The sequence below is a fragment of the Diadema antillarum genome, unplaced genomic scaffold (genome assembly GCF_040938485.1).
Source record: "Diadema antillarum isolate AM-2024a unplaced genomic scaffold, OU_Dant_1.0 scf00000220, whole genome shotgun sequence".
Taxonomy (NCBI): Eukaryota; Metazoa; Echinodermata; class Echinoidea; order Diadematoida; family Diadematidae; genus Diadema; species Diadema antillarum.
In genome coordinates this window covers 645799-656288 of record NW_027271109.1, presented here as the reverse complement: position 1 = coordinate 656288, position 10490 = coordinate 645799, and the positions used below count along the sequence as shown (strand labels likewise).

The 10490-nt window shown below is 45.2% G+C and overlaps 2 protein-coding genes across 2 annotated transcripts; both read right to left on the bottom strand.

Annotated features, from left to right (window-relative positions):
• Window positions 1–784: 784 nt before the first annotated feature.
• Window positions 785–3025, bottom strand: LOC139724545 (uncharacterized). The gene has a single exon (XM_071635678.1). The coding sequence runs from the start codon at window positions 3023–3025 to the stop codon at window positions 785–787; it is 2241 nt and encodes a 746-aa protein (XP_071491779.1).
• A 135-nt stretch (window positions 3026–3160) lies between these two features.
• LOC139724544 (uncharacterized) lies at window positions 3161–7359 on the bottom strand. The gene is made up of 2 exons (XM_071635677.1): window positions 7211–7359; window positions 3161–6390 (listed from the first exon to the last, which is right to left on the bottom strand). Exon 2 carries the CDS (start codon window positions 6137–6139, stop codon window positions 3161–3163), a length of 2979 nt encoding a protein of 992 aa, XP_071491778.1. The 5' UTR covers window positions 6140–6390; window positions 7211–7359.
• Window positions 7360–10490: the final 3131 nt, after the last annotated feature.

Here is a 10490-nt window from a genome sequence, read left to right as displayed (position 1 = left end):
ACCTCATTATTACCGAAACTTAGTCTTGACTTCAGACTCACATCTGACGATGCTAGTCTTTGCTGTCCAGACCCTATATATACCTAGTCTCAAATTCAGACCCTGAATCACCCACATTTTAAACTGAAGTGCTAGTCTTAATTTCAGACCTTACACGTTCCAGCTCCACATATGATCCAAATAATCAAAAGGGGAAGGTATATCTTTACTCTCTCTCCTTTGCTATGATTCATATATACACAAATGAGTCATAAAGTGTCTAGATTAAATAAAGTTGTTTTCCCCAACTCAAATGCTACAAGTCATCCCTCCACTCTAACTTAAAGGAAGACATCATACAGGATATATATTTACTCATGAAATAACAATAACTTGCAACTTAACAACAAACATAATGCGAACGTTCTCAAATGTTCTCCAGAGCTGTTCAGAGTTTGTTGTTTCACGCATCGGTTAATACCAATGTCCAACATTTCAGTCCAGCGTTCTCTCTACCTCTGGAAACTGTTCGCTTGCAAGCTCTGTCCACGATGTCAATCAAACTGTGACTTTGAGGAAATCCCACTCGAAAAGGCACTGAGGCGGCGCTTGGCTCGCACCTCTTTGTACTATTTCACATGGAAATTCAATCTCACTAAGTACATCGCTATCATTCGCGCTGTAATGACACACTTGACATCTTGCAGATGATCCAAATCACCATGTACCACTGAGCATTGAGGCGGCGCTTGGCTCGCACCTCAGATACTCATACGGCACGTAGTAAGAAAATAACCAAAACTTCCTACACCGACTTTTCCACACACTCCAGAAGACACAACTTGCTTATAGGTCGCGTCATCACTCCACCTGATGTCTTCACGTTTGCAGACCGCACCAGGCCATCTCCACCGACGTGGGTTTCCGTTACTCGTCCCATAGGCCACTTGTTCCTCGGTGTGACCTCCACAACCAGAACGATGTCACCTACTGCAATGTTTCTGGATGCACCAGTCCATTTCTGTCTCAGCTGTAAAGTCGGCAGATACTCCCTGATCCATCTCCGCCAGAAGAGGTCTGCCATATACTGCACCTGCTTCCAACGTTTGCGGCAGTACATGTCCTTCTCGTCAAACACACCAAGAGGCAGTGTGTTGTTAGGTCTCAGCAACAAGAGGTGGTTAGGTGTCAAGGCCTCAGGATCTGCTTTATCTGTAGATACCACAGTCAGTGGTCTACCATTGATGATAGACTCAACTTTGCACATCAGTGTAGCTAGGCTGTCATCGTACAGGCTCTGCTGCTTTAGCAAGGCATTCATTACCTTACGAATTGTCCGGATCTGGCGTTCCCAACATCCTCCCATGTGTGATGCCGATAGTGGGTTAAACTTCCACTCAATTTCCCTCTGCAGGAGAAACTGATGGATGCATCGCTGATTCCACTGCTGGATCCCTTCACGCAGCTCCCTGTCTGCGCCGACAAAGTTGGTACCGTTATCAGACCAGATCACTTCTGGCCTACCTCTGCGTGCGATGAACCTCTCCAGGCCATTGATGAAAGCGTCTGTCTCCAAGGAGTGAAGCACTTCAATATGCACTGCCCGCACAGCTAGGCAGGTGAAAATGCACCCATATCTCTTCAACTGGTTTCTGCCCTGCTTGACATAAAACGGTCCAAAACAGTCCACTCCTACGAAGTTGAAGGGCGGCTTGCTGGGCGTGACTCTTTCACTCGGTAGATTACCCATCTTCTGGACACCGGGCTGGGCTCTTTGCCTTTTGCATGTCACGCAATCTCGCAAGACTTCTCTAACTGCTGCCCGTGCACCCAAGATCCAACACCGCTCTCTGAGCAGTGACATCATGTGTTCCCTTCCTGAGTGACCACATCGCTCATGGTAGTGACGAATCAGCAGCTTCACAACATTGTGCTTCCTTGGGAGGATGACTGGATGTTTCAGCCTCGTTGCAACAGTACTCCCTTGCAGCCGTCCACCTACACGTAACAGTCCACACTCTGTCACTTCAGGGTCCAAGCGGGCCAGACGGCTGGACTTGATGACCTTTGACCTACCATCTGTCTCATTCACCAAACACCTGTACTCCTCACGGAAGCACTTCCTTTGAATGAAACGAAAGATGGCTTTCTCTGCTCCATCCATCTCCTTCACTGAGAGTGGCTTACTCATGTCAGCTGGGTCAAAGGCGACGTCGTGACCTGCTTTCTGTCGTAGAAAGCTTCCAACTCTCCTCAAATACGCCACAGCTTTCTTCACTCTTGTCCATGAAGAGTATCTACTGAGTAACTCATCAATCATTGTTGCTGACTCAGCTTGGGTAGCAAAGACTGCCTCGCTCTTCACTTCTGGGTCGTTTTCACCATCATAGTTCCCGGTCACTTGGTGAATTGGCCATTCACCCTTTGGTTTCCACAGGAATTCGGGTCCCTGAATCCACCTGTCAGACAGTCCATCTGGTTTCAACCCACGAGAGACATCATCAGCTGGGTTGAGATCTGTACTAACATGTCTCCACTGTCTTGGTTGTGAACCATCGTGTATCGTAGCTATCCTGTTTGCCACGAACGTACGAAACCGTTTGTCCACATTGCAAATGTAATGCAATACGATGGTGCTGTCAGTCCAAAAGATTGATTCAGACAGCGGTAACTCCAACTCCCTTCTGATCATTGCATCTATGGTGACTGCAAGAGTTGCTGCCATCAGCTCCAGCCTGGGAATTGTCATCTTCTTCATGGGAGCCAACCTTGATCTCGCCATGACAATGTTGCAGCGGACATTTCCTCTGCTATCAGCTGTGCGGAGATACGACACAACGCCATACCCCCTTTCAGAGGCATCGCTGAAGTGATGAAGTTCATAGTCAGTCACTCCTTCCAGTTCTGCTGGATTAAGACACCTGCTGACTTTCACCTTACTCATTTCAGGCAGACATTCCTTCCATTTCAGCCATCTTTCACGATGCTCGGCTGGTATTGGGTCGTCGAATCCCAACTTCAAGGCAGTCAGTTCCTGAAGAAGCATCTTCGCATTCATCACGAATGGAGCTGCAAATCCATAAGGATCATAGATGGAGGCAATTTCGCTCAGAATCCCTCTTCTCGTCAATGGTTTGCAACGTGGGGTTATCTGATACGTGAAACAGTCATGCTCCGTATCTCACGTAACTCCAAGAGCTCTCTCCACAGGTAGGGCGTCATGGTCCAAATCTAAGCCAATAACAGTCTTGGCTCTCTGCTCTACTGACACTGCCTGGATTACACCTGGGCGGTTGCTGATCCATTTCATAAGTCTGAATCCTCCTTTCTCTAAGAGGTGAGTCAGCTCATCTACTAGTTGTATTGCCTCTTCCTCAGTCTTGCTTGACACCAGGCAATCATCCACATAGAAATTCTGCTTGACAGACCGTACTGCAGCTACAGAAAATTCCTCCTTGAACTCCTCAGCTGTGTGTCTCAAGGCATAGCTGCAACAACTCGGGCTCCATGTTCCTCCGAAGAGATGAACGCACATCCGGTACGTCCTGGGACTCTCACTCAAGTTTCCTTCTGGCCACCAAAGAAACCTGAGCATGTCTCGTTCATCTGGTGGTACTCTCACTTGATGAAACATCTCCTTTATGTCTCCCATCACAGCTACTGGTTCTTGCCGGAACCTCAGCAACACACCCAAAAGGTTATTGGTCATATCTGGGCCTTGATGCACTACATCATTCAGTGCCTTCCCTTGACACTTCGAGGCACAGTCAAACACAATTCTCAGTTTGTCAGGCTTGTTGGGGTTGAGTACTCCATGATGGGGCAAGTACCAAACAGGTCCTCTTGCGTTGGCGTCTTCATATCGCACCTCTTCTGCATAGCCTTTCTCCAATAAGGCAGCTACTTCACAGCTGTACTTCTGGTGCAGCTGTACATTACTCTGTAGTTTCTTTCGCAGAGACTCCAGTCGGCAGAGGGCGACATGTCGGTTGTCAGGTAACTTAACTGGTTCCTCCTTGAAGGGAATGGGGAGCTCATAGTGCCCATGACTCATGGAAACGGTGTCATTCCATACCTTCAGTACCCTTTTGTCATTGACTGACATGGCCTTCTCATTACTGCACAGGCTTTCAGTAGATTCCAAAGTCCAAAACCTCTTTACTTGTTCTTCAAGAGCTGTGTTGGAAATGAAGTGTGCGCACACATCTCCCTTCTCTCCTGTCTTCAAGGGACCTTGAAGTGCCCATCCAAGGGTCGTCTTGGTGGCATACGGCTCCCCAGGTCCACCAGAGCGCACCTCTAACGGCATCACCGCCTCCGGAACATCTTGACCGATGAGGAGCTCAACATTGACAGGATGCACACAAGGAAAATCCAAATCAGAGAGGTGTCTGTATGAATCGATATCCTCAGCTCTTGCGACGTTTGCTGTGCTGATGTTCAGAGACTTCCTTGTATAGACGGTCGGCAAGTCAACGGCATGCGACATGTCTGGATTCTGTACCACCAGACTGGTTACCATGGTCTCCACTTGGCTGCATGCTTTCTCGAGAGTAGACATCGCCAGCACCTGTCTTTTGCCTGTAACCCCCAGCTGCATCACAAGGTCTTCTGTACAGAAGGTGCTGGTCGAACCACTGTCCAACAAGGCATACGTCTGTACAGTCACTGTTCCTCCTTTGGCCCGAACGCTAACCGGAACAATAGGCAACACAACCTTTTGGCTGCCGGCCCCTGTGGCATGACCAGTTGCGACAGAATACCCATTCTGCGCCTCGACAGGTTCACCTTCTGAGCTCCCAACTCCTTGTTGAGAAGGCTCTGGTTGCGCACGCGTAGGAGATGCTGGGACATGAAGAAGCGTGGCATGCTTCCTCCCACATCCGTCGATCTGGCATGTTCTCTTCAACTGACAATTTCCCACCATATGCCCTGGCTTGAGACAGTTGAAGCAAAGCCGCTCCTTTCTCGCTACGCCCAATCGTTCCTTTGGAGTCAGTCTTTGAAACTGCTGGCATTCAAGCAACTGATGCCTGCCACGGCATCGCACACACAGTGCCTCTTTCGATGTGCTGCTCACAGCAAATGATGCCTTTGGCCTGGAGCTCCTTTGTGACTTTACTGTCGCACCCTGGCATGGGCTCTTCTCCTCAGGAAGATTCCCTCTGCTATAGACAGGATCGTTCTGCTCCACTGCCATAGCCCTTACAAACTCAAGTAAATCGTCGAATCTTGGCACTCTATCCTGACTCCGAATAGCAGCCACTCTCGTCAGCCATCTCCCTCTGATAAAACTCGGAAGTCTTCCGACGATCGCAAGAAGCACACTCTGGGGCGAGAGCTCACTCTCGAACCCCATCGCCTTCATAGACATAGAGCAGACCGTTATATCGTCGGCTAATTCGGTCAAGGCCTTTCCATCATGCGGGGAGATCCTTCCGCCTTCCGTTATTCTCTTCATCCATGCATCAGCAATGGAAACGGAGTTGCCGAACCTCTGCTTCAATAGCTGCTTGGCCTTCTGGTATCCTTGCTCAGGTGGCATGATAACACACGCTTGAAGCAGCTTCCTTGGCTCACCGATGCAATAATGAAGAAGGCGTGTCAATTTCTCCGTGTCGTCTACGTTAACACGATCGACGCTGACTTCGAAACCTTTCCAAAATTCCCAATACCTCAAAGGGTTTCCATCAAACTTCATAAGCTGCACTTGTGGGAGCCGAAGGGTATCAACCAGCTGCTGTTGACCTTGTTGCAGCATCTGAATAGCAGGCAAACTTGTTACTCCACCAACTGGGTAAGGCAATGTGTCATCGCCTCTTCCTTTCGCATCTGGAGACTCAACAGGCGTACTCGACGCTTCAGCCTGCTGGTATATGTCCTCCTCCGCCTTAGCGATGCGAAGTTCCGTTCTCAACTTCAGTTGACTCTTTCGCTGCTTCAACTGGAGTTCCTGCAACTCCAGCAACTGCTGCTCCTCCAGGGCAGCTGCTTCTGCCTCCAACGCAGCTCTCTTGGCCATGGCTTTCAGTCGTGACGAAGTGGAGCTCGCCTTGCTGCCACACTGACTCACCGAGTCCTCTGGACGCACGTCATCAGGCTGGACACCACCACCTGACGGTTGCGGGCTCCTCTCCTCACCACCATCCATGTCGTTCATCTTGGATGACTTCAACTCCAAGCTGTCGTTGAACTGTGTGTAGCTGGTAGATGGTCACATCCACCTCAACTGCACTGCATTTCTCCAATCATTCAAACCAGACACCAATATGTTGACACCAAGTCGACCACGCAGAGTAGTTCACATCAGCAAACTAGTACACGCCTGCAATTGGTATCAAGCAGCAACAAGCTGCTAGTGGCAAAACCCCAAGCCGACTGGCTAGAGAGCGAGCGAGCGAGCGGTTCAACCTTGATTCAATGACAAAAGAAAACAAGGTTCAATGAGTATCATGAACAGTGTACAACAGAACGATTACTGTTAAACTCAGTAAATCATCACTTAATAACCATCTGACTGTACAATGTATTGTATTCAGATACCCCCATATGTTTATACTTGATGTGTACCTTCACTATATGATTTATAATACACATGTACACTCTCTACAGATACCCACATCTGTATATCAGCAATCATTGTTTGCCTGCATGAGCACACCACTGTCTCTTGCGACTCAAATTATGTATATGAATAAATCATCCTTTTCTTACACAACATGACTGTGCTGCTTATTATGTATCTATAAACTCTGTATAAACATCTGAACTGTAACGAGACTGGCTACTGTAATGACCCTGTGACCTACTTTCATACACAAGGCTCCTACATATCTTAATCACTATACCGTACTCACTGTGCACTGTAAGCACAACTTCTCTTACTATTCATCTATAACAATGACTGTAACTACGGCCAAAACACTCGCTATAAATCTCCTGACAACTAAGCTACCGTACATACACTCATTTGCAACTTGTTTCATTACAGTACATATACAATTGTACAGTTTATCCATGTGTGTCTACGATGCCTACTCCGTTCGAACGAACGGCCCGCTATCACATAACGTGCATGCAATGCAATACACCAACCACGCAATCTTCATATGCATCAACCAATTTTCCAACACAAATTTCTCACTCACGCATAACTGTCATTTAATGCGCTTTGGCATATCGGATCTGGAATACTTAAATTTCTGGTAATTTACATCATCGGGCTACTTACGACATTGGGCTTGTTGAAACTATCGAGAAATACAGCTGGATGCACGACAAGAAGTCATCTCCAACGACATGTGACTGTAAGCAGTAAAAATACAACGCCCTCTACGTGTGAAATTGTGAAATGCGCCCAGGCTCTCGCTTCTGACGTCACACGTCTCTTACATCGACAGTAACTTCAACCAAGAGTATGGGAAGACCTATTGCTTTATGGTTTCGGCAGACAATGATTTAGCGGATGAAGGTGAAGAAAATGAGGATCATCAGGAGCAGGAAGAAGGAGAGTAAGGAAATTGCAATACATTGAACAGTTCATCGATGTATTTCATTTCTGCTGAAACGAAATATTGATTAAGTGTCAACGTTTGACCGAGTCCGTGATTGTGTGTGTGTGTGTGTGTGTGTGTATGTGTCTGTATGCATACACGTATATACTATATGCGTGTGTCTGATAATGGCGCTAGCTCTTTATGCATGCGTGTGTGCACGCGTATATATATATATATGCGTATATATGTGTGTGTGTGTATACATAGACATATTGGCCCGAATTCAAGAAGGTGGTAAGAATGAAACCATGGTTAAGACCATGGACAAAAACCATGGAGCGCCAAGTGTCGCATGGAATGTTTCGTTACGAAATTATCATTTCGTGGACAAAAATTAATATTCATTTAGTTACAAAATGCTGTCATTTCTTTAAAAAATAATAATTCCATCGTAACGAAATATTCCATGCGACACTTGGCGCTCCATGGTTTTTGTCCATGGTTTAAACCACAGAACTCTTACACATAGAAGAATCACTCGCCACCCGTTTTGTCGCCGTCGCTCGACTCATTGTCACGTGACGTCCGCCATTTTGCTTAGCGGAACTTTTTTGCGTGCAAATCCCAGCAGACGCTATCCACATACAGTGACTGCATGTTGTACCGTGTTTTTCTGACGTTCCGAGACCTTGAGCGAGGCATTAAAATGCCATATTGTGCGGCTGTAAACTGCACAAATCACTTGAAAAAAGGATTTGGAAACAGGTAAGTTTGACACCAAGCCATGATGAGAATAAGAAGTAGTAATTCCCCAAGTAACGTTACAATTAGGCGGATCGGTCGTATGTTGGCTTTCTTGTGAGCGCAGTAGCAAAGGTAGTCCCAGACACTGGATTTTGTGTTTGCCGTCGACATATCTGTTTACCACCAACTACTATGCAAAATAAAAAAGATCAATTAGATCTAGGCCTAATTTAGGCCCTGGGGCTATATTACACTCTGTACGTTGTGAGTTGGGGCAAACAGCTTTGTACATGAAAAAAGTGTAAATTTATGTAAATTTGAGCTTAGGTGTAAACTTTACACGTAGATTTATTCTTGTCTAGGTAGTTAGAGTCACAGTACCAGTGGTGGGCCAGTGTCAGTGTCAGTGACAACACTATGGTCGTTTAGATACTAGATTGTCTAGACTGACTGTGTACTCTAGTATTAAAGTAACCCCAGGACATTGCTTTCGCAATATGCAATATTTGTCATACATGTATTTGCGAGACTTGTCTTGCCTACATATTGTTGCCACGTTAACATTTCGTACTATACCATATAGTAGGTTTTCACACTCATAAGGATTTCATTTTGAATTGTGCTTGAAGCGAACAAGTGCAAGTGAAATCTTGGATTATACAGTATTGCCTTTGGTATTTTTTTTAATATTCTTGCCAGTGTCCATTATTCATGGTTTTATTTTGCTGCCATATTGTATGCTAAGTGATTGTACATGCATTTGCTTTCATGATATACAATACATGTAGTTGTCTTATTTGTGACACTTGTTTTGCCTACATGTACATACTTTGAGATGCAGTGTAGTATGTTTTCACACTCTTTAGATTTCACCTTGAATTTCGTTTGAAGCAAATGGGTGCGTGTGAAATCTTGCATTATACAGATGTTCATGTATTGCCTTTAGTTGATATTGTTATGCCAAGAATGCATTTGATATTCTTGCCCGACAGTGTTCATTCTTTATGGATTTTATGTTGTTGCTATATTACATGATAGTTGATTATACAGGCATTTGCTTTCGTGATATACAACATTTGTTGTATATCTGTGATACTTGTTTTGCTTACATGTTGCTAACAAATTATGTTTTCATACTACACAGTGTATGGGATAGTGTTTGTTAAACTCATTACTAAGGATTTAATCTTGAATCATGCTGAGCTAAGTACGAGTGAAATCTAACATTTACAAATGTATTGCCTTTAATACTGTTGCCAGGAATGCCTTTGGTGTTCTTTTCAGTGTTCATAATTCGTAGATTTATATTGCCATAGTGCATGCGGATCAACACAATATGTTTTCATACTATACCATAGTGTGTTTTTACACTCATTAGGATTTTCTTTTTGAATCACGTTTGAAGCTATCAAGGGCAAGTGAAATTGTGCACTATATTGATGTATTGCCTTAGATAATCTTGCCAGACAATGTTCATTATTCATGAATTTTATGTTGTTGCCCTATTGCATGTCCATTATAGATGTATATGCATTTGATTTTGTGATTACAATAGTTGTCACAAATTTGCGACACTGGTAGTCTTGCCTATCATTTGCATAATATGTTCCTGACGCATGTACTGCCTGTGATTATAGCCGCCGTATTAGGTATGATAATGGTACGTGTACTTCAAGCAAATGGTATATCACTTTACTGTGGTTGATTCTCAGCAATCAACTTTGACCTTGATGAATGTCAAATAAATTGTAAAAAAATCAGGAAAATTAACTCTGTCCAACTTAACTTTCTGTTTTTTGTGGAAGACAATCTTGAAAGGAGTTCATGCTTGTAATGTGTGTGAGTGTGTGAATACATATATATATATATATATATATATATATATATATATATATATATGTATATATATATATTGTAATGAAATGAGGTTAGAGCACTGAAGTTGGTGTCTCTGGTACGTCTGGTTAGGACGTAGGGGGCGTGCGGTGACCCCATGACCGTATGAGTTTCGATGGGGGTCACGGGTCGCACGTGGTTATACTCTCGCTCGGGTAGAAGGAGCGAGGAGTGGTGAGCTGACGCTCGTCGGGGGCGGACGTGTCCGCGGAGTCCCCCCGTGGTTTTGTAGTGTATTGTACACTAAAGTCTTGTAACGCTGTGTGTATCGGCCATTCGTGCGGCGATACAGTGGTGCATCGTGTCAGGCGACTGGTCCGGACGGGTAGCCGGATTGGCGAGTACGGTAATAAAGTTCTTCTTCGCACGCACTTT